The following is a 17110-nucleotide window of genomic DNA, read 5'->3' on the forward strand; positions in this document are numbered from 1 at the left end:
GCGACTTGCAGAGTTTGATTTTGGTGACGGTTTGAAATGTTTCAATAGTGATATAGGTTAGGTTAGGATGATAGGTTTGAATGGATCGTAAGTCAATTAAAATTACTGATGCTGTCTGTGAGTTAACAGTTAAACGATAAAATGGGGGAGTCAATCCCAAATTAAGACTGAATAGAACTTTTATCACAATATTTCCAAAAAAAAGTGCTTCACTTGTGCTTGTGCATTCTCTAGTTTCATATTTTTAGAAAAAAATAGGTAGCTCTAATAACCGCCTCTTTGTGTCATGCACTCAAATACGAGTACATATTTAACAAATCCGAAAGAAGTAGAATTCAATTACATTTTCTGTACTCCTAGAAAATATTGTCAAAAGTAAATCTAATTTGGGGTACTCTGCACTTAACCTATTCCCTTAAGTTGACGAATTTCATAACAATATATATTACACAACAAAAATATAAACCACTACTTTAATAGCGTTTGCTCCTCCTCTCTTTCCTACATCTCGTTAGTGGTATATCAATAGTTTTTATTGCAGATGTCTAAGGATGTGCTCTGCGAACAAATCTAGCTTCCTTTAAGGATCCCATCTTATTTCTAGTTAAGTTAAGTTCTTATTTCTAGTTTAAGTTAGCTCTAAAGTGTATGAAATAGCGTTCTTTTTAAACAATATGTTGCACACTAGAGACAACACATCATTATACTAGCATATCTTCATTTTATAGATTACCATTGCACATACATATGTATGTATATAACAACACCTGCTAACTCGGTGCCTTCATTAACACTCAGCAGCAATTAAGTATTTATAAGAGCTAAAGCTCTGTGAAATTTTCGGACTAACAAGATCATTTGGTCAACACTTGCTTAAAGCCTTATCCCTCTACATGCATAAGATTTAATTATTCATGGCGACACAGAGTTGCTGGTAAATACACACATACATACATGTATACATACTTTAATTCCATATGGCCATGGCCTTCAGTTGTGTGCAGAAATTTTGGTTGCCTAATTACTTTGTATATTTGTATGCATGTAGTGGTGTTGTTTTCTGTACATGACCGTTAAGTGTATTGTCAACTTAGGTGCATACTAGTATACTTGTATAATAAGTACTTTATGTTTGTATAAATGTATGTTTGTGATTCCAACTGCTGATTTTAAGTGGCGAACTGTTAATTACGCGAATTAACACATATCATTTTGTGCCATGCACATGTTATACATATGGATGGATGCCCAGAGCAAGTTCTAATTATGAAGCAAATATGATGCGCAGTATGTGTCCAGCAATTAAATGGGTAATAATTAAAACGCACCATGAAGAAACGTTCTGCATACATATAACTCATAAATTGATTGCTAAATTATTATTAGACAATTTCGAATAAAATATATGTATTTCATATAAAGATATGAATATGATTTAAATTCGTCTGAAATGGAGCTTTGCTTTGACTTATTGCTTACTTCAAAATATATATAGGTCTTCTGTGTCTTCAAAAGCAAAATATTTACTTCATAATATCGATAGCGATCTACCTTGGTAGATAAGCCTTCATACGATGTAAATAACAATTACTGTTTTTCTCTATGAGTGTGTGGCCTAGATATCCTTGAGTGTAAAAGCAAGTTGCCGAATTTTCAATAATTGCCTGACCAATACCCATTCAAACGTTAGATGATCCACCTGGACTGGTTTCGAATTCATCGGCTTCTCGCTCTAAGTGGATCTAAAAACGAAGCCAAATTACGAACTTTCATGTATGTACTCGTATTCTATCTGAAAAGGGGCAGCAAACGACGCCATATTTTACCAGCAGTATCCGTAGTATCGAGAATATTGCTGCCGCCAGCGCATCAATTGAGGAAGGTCCAAATCATAAGTCTCTCATACGTCGTTCTCAAACGTTGGACATCTCTGTGACGTCGTTGTGGCGCTTTTTGCGAAAAGATCTTGGCCAACATCCTTACAAGATAAAATTGACGCAAGAACTGAAGCAGCTTGACCACCAGAATCGTCGTATGTTCATGAATTGAACTGAGCAACAACTTAAAAATGATCCGAATTTTCATGAGTGAGCCCCTGACTGAATGGCTTCGTCAATAAGCAAAATATACGTTATTGATCAGGCAGCAATCCACACGTACTACATGAGTCACATTTGCAACATGAAATTACAGCAGTATCTTGAAATCCTTCGAAGACTGGCGGATTTCCGTGGGGCCGGTAACTGAAAGTTATAAGACAACTCATGTTGTTTAAAATATCGAATAAAAGACTAAAGAAGATAACAACGTGACGATTTTCACAACATGTTGAAACGTGGCTCAACTGTGTGTGCTGCAAAACTGCCTTGAAGCGAAAGAAATTAATTCGGTCACTCTACTCAAATGCCAGCAGCACTTTTCGTACATACTGTATAGATTTTACAGACCCTTCGTTACTTTATGTAATATATATATACATACAGTTACCGCTGCTGTGAAGCAGAAACACATGCGCACCTTTTACACGCACCACTTGCAATGCAAATTTTAAAGTGCTTCTCCATAGTTACCATGGCGAGGCAACAACTGTACATATGTACATATTTATGTAGCACTTGCCGTGGTAAGAGGTCAAACAAACGGAGCAAGATGCTCGGTGTATGAACAGAATGAAGTTGAAAGAGCAGAGCTTCTGGTTCAGTATATTTAGTGTCAGTTGAGGGGCACTCGAGTGTATTACTTGTATATGCATATGAGTAAGTGGAGTGATGTGAATATTTTTGCAGGGAACCTATAGCAGCACCAAGAATAATAACAACAAACAGTTCAACATCAATTTCCTTTCACTTTTTGGTAAAACAAAATTGTATGCGAACAAACGTAAATATAAAAATAGCAGAAATATATATATGTATATACATATATACACGCTTGTGTACTATTAATAATCCAAGTATATATATATACATATATGTATTATATGGATGATGGACATTTTCAATTTTTTTTATAACGGTTGGCTGTAAGTCCTAAAACTAAACGAGTTATATATAGGGTTATATAAAAAAATGATCAGGGTGACGAGAAAAGTTCAAATCCGGAAGTCTGTCTGTCCGTCCGTCCGTGCAAGCTGTAACTTGAGTAAAAATTGGGATATCTTGATGAAACTTGGAAGACGTATTTCTTGGCACCATAAGAAGGTTAAGTTCGAAAATGGGCGTAATCGGACCACTTCCACGCCCACAAAATGGCGAAAACCGAAAACACTTAAAGTGCAATAACTAAGCTATAAATAAAGCTATGGAAGTAAAATTTGGTATGAAGGATCGCACTATGAAGGGGCATATGTGGATGTAATTTTTTTGGGGAAGTGGGCGTGGCCCCGCCCCCTACTAAGTTTTTTGTACATATCTCGCAAATTACTAAAGCTATGTCAAGGAAACTTACTAGAGTGATTTCTTTTAGGTACTACCTTATACAGTCCAAAATTGGAGGAAATCGGATAATAACCACGCCCACTTCCCATACAAAGGTTATGTTGAAAACTACTAAAAGTGGGTTAACTCACTAACGAAAAACGCCAGAAACACTAAATTTCACTTAAGAAATGGCATAAGATTTTTTTACAAAATGGAAAATGGGCGTGGCATCGCCCACTTATGGGTCAAAAACCATATCTCAGGAACTACTCGACCGATTTCAATGAAACTTGGTTTGGTAATATATACCAGATCTTTGAAGACGATCTGAATCGTTTATTTTATAATACATAAAGTAAGCACTAGTGAAGATTTATAACATGAGGACCTCGGTGCTTCTAACCTAATATTAGGATTTCCAACTTTCAATGGACTTTATACAATATATATGACGCATATGTGGGTCAAATTGTGTATAACAGAGAGTATAAAATATATCGGTTACACCCGAACTTAGCCCTTCCTTACTTGTTCTTGTTTGTTTTTGTGACATCATCGCCTTAAGTCCTTAATTTCATACACTCTCTACGCTCTTACTGCACCTTCCGGTCGTTCATTCTTACACACACATACGCATATACATACATAGAGATACATAGAGTTTTCCATTTAGATGACACCTGCTGGTGTTCCTGCTGCTCGCTACGGCTTCTTTTCGACTACGCTCGTAAATATGCAACCAAATCTTGCGTCCATGAGTTGTCAGGCAAGTATAGAAGAGAAGACTGGCTTCATTGTTTACATTTTATGTTTATGCATATGTATATGTGTAAGTGTGTATGTGTGAAGCTTGCCGCTACATAGAAAATATTTTAATTCTCATATAAATTTCGCAATTTGCCACATATCTCTCCTTTGCAGGCGCTGTGACTCACCTGTGGCAGGCGCTTTAATTTGTTTAGCTAAATTGTGTAGTTGTTGTTACTATTGTTTCTTTTCTTTACGGTTTCATAATGAATTCGTGTTGTTTACTTGGCTTATCAGTGTGAATAGCTACATTTATGACAATGTTTCCAATTATTGGAAGATACTTTTGAGAGGAAAATAGGCTTTTTGTTCGCATTTATAAAGATAGACCTTGGGATCCATATTTGACTCTTCATTATTTGTAAGTTTTACCTTGAAGCTTTTATTAGGATTTAAAATATTATTGTGATATTAATATACCTGTATGTACTTATTTGTATGGAAAATACTGTATAATTTAATTTTTGGTAATACGCTTCTAGATGTTATGAGTTCTTTGATCCTGTTTTCATTGAAATATCTCTTATTACTTAAAATTTTCATATTAAAGTTAGTCGGTAGCATTCGTTAGAACGAGGAAATTGTGAGTTGAAAAATGTAGACGAAGTTGCAATAAGAAAGACAAACGTTTCCAGAGCAGGCGAACGGTCCAAAAAATTTTATAAATTTGTCTCGTCCATCTATTGTCATGGTAATTGTTAAACCAGATATCTAGTCGCTGTTGAATTTTGTCCGAGAAATTCTTCAGCTCATCACCGACGAAAATGTACGGTACGACGCCCATAGATAATTTTATGAACTGATCCCCACATATAAGTTTGTTTTATCAAATATATCGTCATTTGAATGTCCCTGACGTTATCCGTGAAAAAGTTCGACACATATAACATATCTTAAAGCTGCCTTCGATATCATGAAAGAAGCTGATTCTGTGCCGCTATGTCTGAATTTGGCATTCCCGCAAAACTAGTACGGCTGTGATCAAAAGTTCCGACAGAATGGGGAAGGACCTCTCCGCAGAGCTAAAAATAGAGGGTACAATCTTCTGAGAGTAGAGAGTATATCTCTACTGCTAACGTACGCGGTTGATATCGATATTATTGGACTTAACAACGGCACCGTTAATTCTTACTTTTCCAGACTGGATAAGGAAACGAAACGTATGGGTCTGATAGTGAATGAGAACAAAACCAAATATCTCCTTCCATCAAACGAACAGTCAGCGCATTCGCGTATTAGCCCCCCTCGTCACTGTTGACAGACATAACTTTGAAGTTGTAGATAATTTCGTCTACCTGGGAACCAGCATTAACACAAACAACAATGTGAGCCTTGATCTCCTACTCAGAATCGCCCTTGCCAACAGGTGCTACTGTGGTCTGAATAGGCTTTGAAAAGTAAAGACCTCTCTCGACGAGCAAAAACCAAACAGTCCTCCTACAACCTACAAGTCTCGCATCATTCTCGTTCTGCTTTATGGTGCAGAAGCATGGACGAAGTCAACATCCTATGGTCCGAAAACTTATCACCCCCTGGAAATATTATTTAAAGAAACTAAAATAGTGCAATTAATAAAAAGGAAGAATGAAGAGAAGATAGTCACCAATATTTCTTAAATTCAAAATGCTTTAAACATCCGAATCAGAACGCTGTAAAACACCAAGTTTATTTCTACAAGGTATTAAGTGTGAGTTTGTTTGAAATGATTTATTTTCTGAGGTGCCACATATGTGTTACGATAACATTCATGTGACAACACAAAGTATTACGAAAAGGATCATTAATATTGAACTACGGTCGTTTTTTCAATCACAATTTTGTGCAAAGAAAAAAGTAGAACATTTCCTACATATAGACGAATATGTATGTGTGTAGATTTATGGGTATAATAAGCGCACACCATCCTTCGCAACAGCAACGCCCCATCAACGTGCCTCCGCGCAATAATGCACTTAATGTTTATTCGACCCTCCCATCGAGTAACCCCATTTTTATCGCATTTACTTATGTATAGTACTCTATTTTTATACTTTTTATTTCGAATCATGTTTGACTTAAAGTACGTCCGTAGTGCGTGGTCAGTGTTGCAATGCACTCGGCACGCTCGCTGCACCGCACTTTGGGTTATGCTCATGAAAGTGCTCAAAAAGTGAAAAGAGCCACACTCATAAAACGCAATGGAGCCGCCTTTCACCTTTTTCAAGTGGAGTACTTGTGGCAGGTGCCGCGTTTCATTTGTGATGACCATCATTAGTAAGTACATGTTTACAGGGGGTCTCAATGGGAGAAGTTCGTTGAAGGTTACATAGCATTGTCGGACGTGAATGTTTGAAGGTGAAACTGAGACTGGCGATTCGGCGATGTGCACATTTTTAGTTGTTGAAAGGGTTCACATGAACTTTGTTCAAAGTTGATGGTTTTCTAGGTGTCTAGTACGTCAGGTTTGCGGTGATTCGATCATCCAATAAAGTATAAACATAGCTTTTTTGTTGTAGTAAACATATACCGGTCTTAGATCGGATACAAATACAAATGGCCTGTAAGGAGTCGATGAGTCACAGCGCATTGAGAATATCAACTAACACAAGTTTCTTCAGGTATCGCCGCTCATAGATGAGGTCATTATCATAAATTTCGCATTTCTGAATCTGAGAACTGACTGTAGTGAAAATGTTGCCATCTCGCTCTCAAAAATTCGCTCAGAGAAGTATCTCGTTCAATATATTATAATACTAGGAAAATAATTTTAAGGTGTTTCTTCCGAGTTGACAGTCTTGGACAGACATATATTCAGGGGTTTAAAAAATAACGGGAATTTCACTGGTTTGAAGAGCCAAAGGCTATACCAAAAATCAAGTTTGAGAAGTGTTTCGGCGATTGGAAGAAGCGCTGGCATTAGTACTAAATATCGAATAGGGCCTATTTGAAGGCCAAAATATTAATGTAGAGGATTAAGAAATATTTTTCTCAAAAAATTAAAATTAGTCTTATTTCTTACCACTATTGTTGTTGTGGTAGTGGCATAAAACATTCTCCAACTAATTTTGAGGAATGCTGCCAATTTGACAGTCCTTGCCCAGACTGGGGTTCGTTCTATTTACACACTAAGAACCGATTGTCTTGGGTACTCGACCTCGTACTTAGCTAAATTAGAACAAGAATGAAGCGGAAAATTATAAATAGGTTTACATATGAAAATTATAAATAGGTTTACATATCTTTGAAATGGTTTAGCAATAATATTGAACTATTTTTTTTATGATATTTTATTACATATACATTCATACATATTAATGTACGAGTATAATAAAAAAGGCAACTTTAGAAAAATCTTAACTTCTTTATACATGTGTTTATAAATAAATATTTTTGAAAAAAATTACGTGGAATAGGCATTTTCAAAATCCAAAAAAAAATTGACAAATATCAAACAATTAGTTCCTTGACTCGAGCAATCAAATCCTGTTTGTTCATTTTTGAAGGAACCTGCACATCAAAATGTGTTTTCAAAATATCACGGAGTTGAGCAACCGTACAACCACCCAACGTGTCATTATTGACCAACTGCTGCACATAGTTAAGTTGCTTCAAACTATCCGTATCCGCTTTAGGTACTTTGGGAGCACTTGCACCGGAAGCATCAGAGCCCGCACGCTTTTTCGCTACCTCGACATCATCACCGAATATTTCATTTAAGCGAGGTATGATTTTTGCAATGCGCTCATCCTGTCGCTTGGCATCCGGCATGCCACTAAGACCGGCATTGTCAGTTTTTATATTCAACGCCAAAGCCAGTATATTAGACTGCAATGCCTCCACTGTTGGATCAACAAGAACATTCGGCTGGAATGTTGTACGTAATTTACTGACAACTTTTTCAAAAGCTTTCACGCCTTCTTCAGGCGACTCATTCTGCATGCTATTCCAATTTTCAAAATCTATATTACGTATATGTTTGGCAAAAGGCAGATATACTATCTTAAATCCATCGCCATATAATAGCGGTTTTGATGTATCATCCGCGGCAGCAGCACCGTCAACGGGAATTAAAGCAACATAACGTGGAATTGATTTACGCTTACGCATAAATAAGCAAATAGCCATTTTATTGCGCTCCAAACATCGTTCCCAAAGTGCACGAAATAGACGTTTCGATCCACTGACACCCTTTTCATTGGGATACATAAAGTTTTGCGGTTTATAATACCAGTTTTCTGGCAACTCGGAAATCGGTTTAAAACCGAGTAACATCATGCCCGGTGCATGTAGATTTCGCACGCGATTTATTTGCTCAGGGGTAATGCGTATAGGCATGGCACCTAGATTAATCTCGTACCACCCACCGCTTTGTTTAACTTGATGCTCTTCAACAATATCCATAGTTTCTTCAGATTGCTTACGCACCATAATAACACGCTTTTGCTGTACGATTGAATTATCCTTACGAAGTAGTCGCACTTTACGTGGCATGAAACGAGCTTTGAAATATTTATAATAGAGCGCTGATAACGCCAAATCTGGACCCAACGATAGCTTGAAATGGCCCAAGGATCGTCTTAATACGTTTTGACGCAATTTGCGATCAGACAACAATGTACGCAATTCTTCAGGGTTTCTTGGTTCAAAATCAGCAATATTTCCATCTGTAATAAATTGTTCGTCAGAAATGAGATTTCAAAATAATTTACTAACAAACCTTCAACCAGCGTTAGAAATTCTTTGTAAAACGGCTCATAATCGAATTCATCAATCATAGGTATCACTTGAAATTCAATTTCTTTGCCTTCCAGATCTTTAGCTTTTTGTAAGGCCCTTTGATACAAATTTGAATTAACCGGATGAGGTGTCGCTTTATCAGTAAGGTAAACCAATGTGGATGAAACCAGATTATAACCGGCATTTTCAAACAAATTTATGGACAAACGTAACATAACAGAAAAATCAGCAGCACCACCATTTCCTGCGATCCCATAGTTTACGCCAAATTCCTGTTCAGCAGTTTCCATAAATCGTAGGTAATGTTCTACTATTGATTTGGATAGTTCTCGGAGCGGTAAGAAGACCGCGCAATTTTGTGGCACAACTATATTGTCCAAACTTCTGGCTTCGTAAGGATCAGGATTCATTTCTGTATTTGCAAACACAATACCAATTAAATCGTTACTGTTTACTAGCAATCCAGATATTAAAGCTTTGCGCACAATATCCAAAGCCTCTGAAAATCTCTCATATTCTTCATAGAGATTAGCGTCCACCACAAATATGAGCGCCTCCCGCCCTTTGTAATTCGGTTTGGCCTGATCGTCATCATCCTCACTGTCACTAATTAAAACATCGAAATTCGGATTCCAATCAACATTTGTACTGCAACTAGCCATTGGCTCTGTGGATTTGTAAACTTGTTAATAATTTTATGTTGATTGTTGTGAAATAATTTGAAACAAAGTGTGAATTTATCGACCAAAAGGAAAACAGCCGGTTCTTTCGATGACTATATTTACAGTGAAGAGAATTTCACAAAATATCGGAAAAATCGATTACTATGATTTTAAATATTTTTTTCTGGATCCAGTGCATGAGAAACATATAAACTATATGTATAGACATCGTAAAAGGAGTTGCTTCAAGTTTAAAATTATAAGCCACCTTTAACTTTAGAGATTTCTCTGATTTCAGCACTGTTAAGAATTATCATCGATTAAAAAAATTTAAAATCAACTTTCCCAATTTGAAATAAAAGTTTAATGGCAACATTGTGAAATAACGAACTCGGTTATCAAGATTGCAAATAACAAATCGATAAGTAGTTTTATTTTTACTTAACGGCTGTTAATTTGTAATATTTGTTTGTCTATTATTTTGTAGTTTCTTTTATTTTTATATTTGTAATAAAAAATGTTCCTTAGTATGAATTATGTATGAAATATATAATGAAGAATTGTTTTCCACCTCTAACAAAATACTTCGATACATATAAATAACCACCATTTGCATTCAATTCAATTGTTAATCGACCGTCGTCAAGAGCAGTAATCGTTCAGTCAGCGAGAAAGTTCGAAACATCTGAAAAGTGAAAAGTGTGCGAAAAAGCAAAATCTTTGCTAAATAAATTTGCTGTGTAATTTTTTTTTAAAAACACAAATACTAAATAAAAATGAGTACCAAGTCGTATTTTGAGGATGCACGCGACGAAAGCCAAGGTGGTAAACTGTCCAGAAAAATAAAGGATTCACCCTTCATGATTATTGGTACGTGGAAAGCCTGAATGTTTTATATAATTAATTGTAGTTATGCTACATACGCTATTACCTGCCACGACGACTGTGTGTGCGCACTATTTGACATGACATCAAGAAGATTTCTTTAGTGGATTTGAAGAATTGTATTCTTAATTCATATTAATAGGAAGTAGAGGATGTGACATGCGTGAACTTGACCTTGGCCATACTTTGTGTCATACACCCGTCAGAGAACGCCCGCAGCATATATGTTATTTTTTATATTACACAACAATAAATGTAGGAATGTGTGTGCGTTTGTTTAATTACTATTCTATTGCTAAATATTTAATTCAAAACATACATACATAATATATGTACTTCCTATCTAATTGCAATATTTTTTAAGCAGAATAATGTGCTCTCTTTACTTGCGCGCCACTCCGATCATTCATTGTATATCGACGATCAAAAATGCATTTGTTTGAGGTTTTTCATTTGATTTAATTTCCTTTTTAAAGTGTTTATATCGTTTATAACAATGTTTAAATTCATATTGGTCATCCATTAAATTATATATATGTATATATATATATAACACGATTAATATTTATTTAATCGCCTTCTAAATTCGCAAAAATTCATAATGATGATGTAATACTCTTGCTCGTGTTAGAGTAAGTATTAATACATATAAATTCTCAATAAAAGTGCATTGCTATTCAATATGCACTCATAAACAATATCATTTGATCTTTTAATACCACTTTTAAAAAGTTTATAAAAATTTGCAATTGTTGCTAGGCAATCATATTTATGTTGTCTGCTTCTTATCGTTTTGTCACTTCTTCTATTTTTTATAATAATTTGCGTAAGCACGTAGGAAACTAGTGCTTGAATGATTAGCAATTCACTTGCTTTTTTATAGGGAGCCCTAATATTCAATTCAAATATACAGTATACATATATCCTCATAGAAATTTCATATATTTTTAAAATGTGTGAATAATTCACGCTGCAACAGGAAAGGATGGTTACAAATTTACATGGAAATAAATTTTTTTTTTTTTTTTTTGAAAATTTCTTAACGCCACATGATCGCATTTATAGAGAGTGTCTCTAAATGTATGTGTGAATATGTTTATAGTGAAGACGGACTGGTTAGAAATACTCAAACGACAATTTGACGAAATCGCTCAGCTATGTGTGAGTGTCCATCAAATTGTATTAATAAAATGTTTGAGAGCACAAATTACTTGATTCTTGGACTGCTTTGTTTTCGTAGCAGTCTCTCTTTTACTAAAATTTGCTTTGGATTGAGCACGAAAATTGTAGATTAAAAGTAATTTCACTGTTGCGACAGAATTTATAGACATATGATTTAATTTTAAAGTGCACGTGTAGACACATTGCCTCACTGCCCACCTCTATCTACTTATGGTAGGTTCTAGTGGGGATATGTTAGCTTAATTAGCGCGCAAACAAGCTGTTAATGGAAAAATATTATGAAAAGCGCATAAATACATAGATATATTATCTTTTTTTAGCGTTATAACATATCATTGACAAAAGAATGCGAAAAACAACTATGAAAATTTCCACGAAATCAAAGCGCTTCCATTTGAAAACTTGTTTATCTTCACAGCTGTTTTTTTTTTTTTTTATAAAACTCTTACATACATTGCATTTGCCAATTACATCATATAATTACTGCACTTATTTCTGATTAACAACTGTTTTCCATGAATTCATTTGGCAGGTTTGGCTGGTTTCGTCGCTGCTGGCGTTATTGGCGCTTACAAATATAAGAACCGTGGCACAATGAGCACAAGTGTTTTCTTAATGCAACTGCGTGTTGCGGCGCAGGGAACCGTTGTCGGCGCGCTGACGCTGGGTCTCGGCTATAGCATGGCCAATGAATATTTATTCAACAAAACACCCAAAGAAAAGTAATGACAATTGATAATTATTGTCTATAAGAATTATGTAGAGATTAGTATTTGTTTTAATAAATTATAATAATTGGTTGTTATCATAAGTAAGAGCACAAGTAATGTAAATTTTGAAATGAAACTCAATTACAATTTTCATATTGATAAAAAATTGTAAATCAATTTACGAAACTTGCTTTTGTTTAATATATTATGTAACTCAGTTTTAGTCACTTATACAATTTTTACTTTATGTTTATTCATTTTTTTAATTTTATTTGTTTTCTTGTCTCATTTTTTTTATTTCAGTGCGAAACAGTCCCAATAAAAATAATACATCTACTTGTACGTATACATACACGTTAACAAGCTAAATGTGTGCATCAAAGTTTTGCTACAAATTCTTACCAAACTGAAATCCTCGTTAAGAGCTGCAACTCATACTTATAACTATTACATAACATAACATACATATTTTCATACATAATGTTTAGCATAATAATACGATATATGATAAATACTACAGTTTAAGGATAAAAAAAGTTGGTTATGATGAAATCACTTGACTTATAATGACGGCATTCTATTGCCTGTGATATGCAAACTAATGGTTATAAATGTTTTATGAACAGAGACGCTAAATAGCTAATATTGTAGTTTTGTAATGTTGAAATGAACTATTTATAAACAAACAAGCAAAAACAAGATACACAAATTTTACGTTAAACGTTATAAACAAACGCTTATTTTTATGTATGATTATTTAAGTTAAATTTAAACAAAAAATAAAAATAATAAAAAATAAATGAGAAAATAATTGATAAATGCAGCGTGTTTATTGTCATGTGTGAAACTACATATGTATATGTTTAAGAGTACGACTTGGTGTGATGAATTTGTTCAGCGATCATAGAGTCAATGTGATGTAGACGTTTACAGTGAATTATTACACAATGGTCAAGAAAGAAACTAGCGATGATATTTTTGTATTTCTATCCACAATATTAAATTGGATAACATAAAGTTTGAAAATCATTTATAAAAGTATAAATCACATTATTAAAATTAATTTCCCTCTAATGAGTACACAAATTTCATATATTTTAAACTTTTTGTTTTCGAAATCACATGTTCCCCTCGTGAAAAAAGAACACATTTTCTGCAGAAATCAATTTAAATTTGGCTGTTGTGAAAATGAAAAATTTTCGATTTCAATTCACCTTTTCTGACAAAATTTATCGATATACAGTTAGTAGTTAAAAAAGTACCGAACACTGAAACACGCCGTCGCTTATTAACAATTCAGTAAAGTCAACGCTGACTCATGTTGGAAATTACTAGAGAAGCGAGCATAGCAACAGCGCGACAATGTGCGCCTTGAGCAATACATATGCAGCAATTATCAAATATATGGCTGCGAAATCTGCTTCGTCATAATCTACACTGCGAAAAGGCAAGAAACCAATACTACTTAAAAATTCCACTGAAACGAACTCGCGACTTACGGAGTGTGATTTCGACCACCATTTACATAATGAAATCAAAAAAATATTTTGGTTTTTACTATTTATTTTACTTTATACCACAATCAATGTGGTTAGTTTAGTGTTAATACAATTAACGAACATAAATTTGCATTTATGCGGTGGCCGATGTAGCGGCAGCACCAGCGGCGGCGGCAGCCTCCTCCTTGATGCGATCCTTCTTGAGTGGACCCATGAATGCCAATTTGTCGGCTGGGGTCTGGAAACGACCATGACCCATCTTGGACGATGTGTCGATGAACTTGAGTTTGATTTGTTCCAACGCAGAGCGTTTGGTGTGCTTCAACAAAGACTTGCGAAGAGTGAGCACACGCTTCTTGGAGCCAATGCAACAACCCTTGAGCATGACGAAGTCATTGGTGACCTCACCATAATGGGGGAAACCACCCATGGGTGTAATGCTCTTATCGGTCAAATCGTACTCGGTGGAGGCGTTGTTCTTGATGACCTGTAATATTAAAAAGATTATAATTAGTTGGCGATCTATGGCATTTGTTCACATATTCTCCAATGTGTTATGCAATCAGTCCTATCATTTGATTATCATTTTGGTATCAATAAAAAGTTATGTTTGATGTCGGAACTTTATGAGTTTATCATCAATGCAGTCTTCTAATAAAACACAAGTTAATTGGAAATTTTGCCCTACCTTGCCATCCTTGGTGTGGATTCCGGCACCGATGCGGTAGATCTTCTTGTTGATTTCGGTACGGTGATGGTAGCCCTTTTGACCGGCACGTGCGACGGTGAAGGACACACGAGATGGATGCCAGGCTCCAATACAAGCAACCTTGCGCAGACCCTTGTGCGTCTTGCGTGGCAATTTCTTGGTGTGCCAACGAGCAGTGACACCCTTGAAACCTTTACCCTTGGTAACACCAACGCAATCAATCATCTCATCCTGTCCGAAGACATTGCTGACTTGCACTGGTTTCTCCAAGTTCTCACGCACCCATTTAACCTTATCCTCAATGGAACCACCGTTCAATTGGATTTCCATGATGTGGGCTTTCTTTTGGCGTTGCTTGATCAAACGGATCTAATAGAAGTAAAGAAATTGGAAATTAGTAACTTGTATATCGAAAAAAGTTACAAGTATTATAAAATTTGGATTGGTACTGTCCGTGATATGGTTTAACTGTGTGATAATCGCCTAAGTGGCTACGCACAGTTAGTGGAATATATCAAGGATCGCCACCCGAAGGGCAATTTGTTCTGCGACGTTGCGGTTATATAACAGTGCATTGAACATCACAGCAAGACCGCCTTTTAGGAACACTACATCAGACGCACTCATTCATCCGAAGATTGCAGTGTGCATCCGACGCCATGAACCAAGGACGTCGCGCATTTTTAGTAATAATGAATATTTGTTGTTAATAATTACCTGTGAGTGAGCAATAACGCGGATGACCTTGCAGTAACGAAGCATCTTGCGGAAGTCATTTTCAATGCTCTTCTTGCCCAAATCAACTTCCCATTTCTTGCTGGCTTTGGTGAAAGCCTTCTTCTTTGATTTGTACCTGAATCGAAGCAGATTGCATTCATAAAACACGTGTATCAATGCAGTTACAATGGACACCGTAAATCAGTGCATTTAGTGGAACGAATTTGCAGCCGGAAAGTTTGCTCTCAGCTCCATTGGGTGGGCGCAACACTCAACTTCTTTGCTAATGTGAATTTGACTGGCAAAAAAAAAGAAAAATGGAAGCCGACCTCATCGCAATTAAGAGCGAGCGGAGATCGATTCTTCCATGCCGTGCTCACGAAATTCCACACATATCAGTATACCAAAAACCGAATGTAATTTTCGGTAAACAATATGGCGCTCACACGACTTGTAAAGATTTTAAAAGCTCTCTCAGCAAGCTGATCCAAGAACTTTAGTTTTAAATTATCCTTTTAGTAATATTCTCATATGGAGCAAACAATGACTAAGAAATTAAAAAAATGTTGATTTCTTTAAACTTTGATCAGAAGGAAGGCAGACAGGGATGGTACAATATTGTATCTTCAAAGCAGTCAGTTACCATCTATCATCATTTAAAGCAAAAGCAACCAACATTTTTTTTTAAGTAATCTAATCCCACTTTAAAAAAAATCAATATTGAGGTTATAATGAAACTTAACATACCAGTTCTTGTAGAAACGACGACGGCATTCCTCAGACAAATGCTGTGCCCATACGTTGACAAGAGCACGGAGACCATATGGAGTTTCAATGTAACCGACAGCACCAACAACAATCATTGGTGGAGTTTCCAAAACGGTTACGGCTTCAACAACCTCCTTCTTATTGATCTCTGTAAAACAGAAAAGGAGACATGAAACACGTGCTCTTCAAATCTACTTAATATATTTGCGGTATATGAAATCAGTCCGCCCTAGTTATATTATAATCATGGATATCATTTGTGTTCTAACCATAAATTATTAACTTTTTATCATCATGAAAAATGAAATCTTATTAAAAATAAGAATTATCTCAAACTTACTGGATCCAGGACGGTCGGCCTCGCGAACAACGTGGGTCATACCAGCTTTGTAACCAATGAAGCATGTTAAATGCACTGGCTTGCTGGGATCATCCTTGGGGAAGGCCTTAACCTTACCACGATGGCGGCATGACCGCTTCTTGGGGTAGAATGCCATAGAGCCATGGCGAGGCGCAGAGAATTTACGATGAGACTAAAAATATAAAGATACATTACGTTAATATATTTATGCACGATTAAATTCTTCGAATCAATTAAAAACCACGTGTGCAAACATCTTTATAGGTTATTATCTTATTTACTTTTTAAATTATTTCAAATTTATTTATTTGAAACTCAAAGCCAAGATATTGATGATACTTGTATAGGCAAACACAAAACGAACACTTTTTCAATGTTAAAAATCAGCAATTAGAAATATTTACCATTTCTCAGAATAGTTTTCGACGCTTCTGTTCGGTTTGAGCGACGATGTCAGAAAGAAAGTTCGATCGACATATTCGAAGGAAATCATAGAAGCAAGATGCGGTTTGTTAAAATGAAAAAGGAACAGTACTAAGTGAAGAGCGACATCTATCATCTAACTTGGTGAACTTGTTAACCGTGTAGACCGATTCGTCGTATTTTCTTTTACTCATATTAATTATAATTATTTTAAAATTCTGATTTTAGAAGATATATATATATATCTTATAT

General features: G+C 35.5%; 3 protein-coding genes and 1 non-coding gene across 5 annotated transcripts; 1 reads left to right on the top strand and 3 right to left on the bottom strand.

Annotated features, from left to right (window-relative positions):
• Positions 1–7441: 7441 nt before the first annotated feature.
• LOC105216634 (ATP-dependent DNA helicase 2 subunit 1) lies at positions 7442–9734 on the bottom strand. The gene is made up of 2 exons (XM_011191232.3): positions 8923–9734; positions 7442–8869 (listed from the first exon to the last, which is right to left on the bottom strand). The coding sequence occupies exons 1-2, from the start codon at positions 9602–9604 to the stop codon at positions 7653–7655; spliced, it is 1899 nt and encodes a 632-aa protein (XP_011189534.2). The 5' UTR covers positions 9605–9734; the 3' UTR covers positions 7442–7652.
• A 486-nt stretch (positions 9735–10220) lies between these two features.
• LOC105216633 (HIG1 domain family member 1A, mitochondrial) lies at positions 10221–13200 on the top strand. The gene is made up of 3 exons (XM_011191231.3): positions 10221–10474; positions 12204–12393; positions 12685–13200. Exons 1-3 carry the CDS (start codon positions 10381–10383, stop codon positions 12701–12703), a joined length of 303 nt encoding a protein of 100 aa, XP_011189533.1. The 5' UTR covers positions 10221–10380; the 3' UTR covers positions 12704–13200.
• Positions 13201–13926: 726 nt separating this feature from the next.
• LOC105216632 (60S ribosomal protein L3) lies at positions 13927–16857 on the bottom strand. Of its 2 annotated transcripts, XM_011191228.3 has the most exons (6): positions 16840–16857; positions 16415–16607; positions 16054–16222; positions 15307–15442; positions 14569–14958; positions 13927–14367 (listed from the first exon to the last, which is right to left on the bottom strand). In XM_011191228.3, the coding sequence occupies exons 1-6, from the start codon at positions 16840–16842 to the stop codon at positions 14014–14016; spliced, it is 1245 nt and encodes a 414-aa protein (XP_011189530.1). In that variant the 5' UTR covers positions 16843–16857; the 3' UTR covers positions 13927–14013. The 2 variants fall into 2 exon arrangements, with proteins under 2 accessions (XP_011189530.1, XP_011189531.1); XM_011191229.3 differs by lacking the exons at positions 13927–14367; positions 14569–14958 and having other exon boundaries at positions 15357–15800.
• Positions 16290–16370, bottom strand: LOC114804497 (small nucleolar RNA U43). Its single transcript, XR_003752682.1, has one exon. It is a non-coding gene; the product is annotated as a small nucleolar RNA U43 (small nucleolar RNA).
• Positions 16858–17110: the final 253 nt, after the last annotated feature.

Source organism: Zeugodacus cucurbitae, chromosome 2, assembly GCF_028554725.1.
Source record: "Zeugodacus cucurbitae isolate PBARC_wt_2022May chromosome 2, idZeuCucr1.2, whole genome shotgun sequence".
NCBI lineage: Eukaryota > Metazoa > Arthropoda > Insecta > Diptera > Tephritidae > Zeugodacus > Zeugodacus cucurbitae.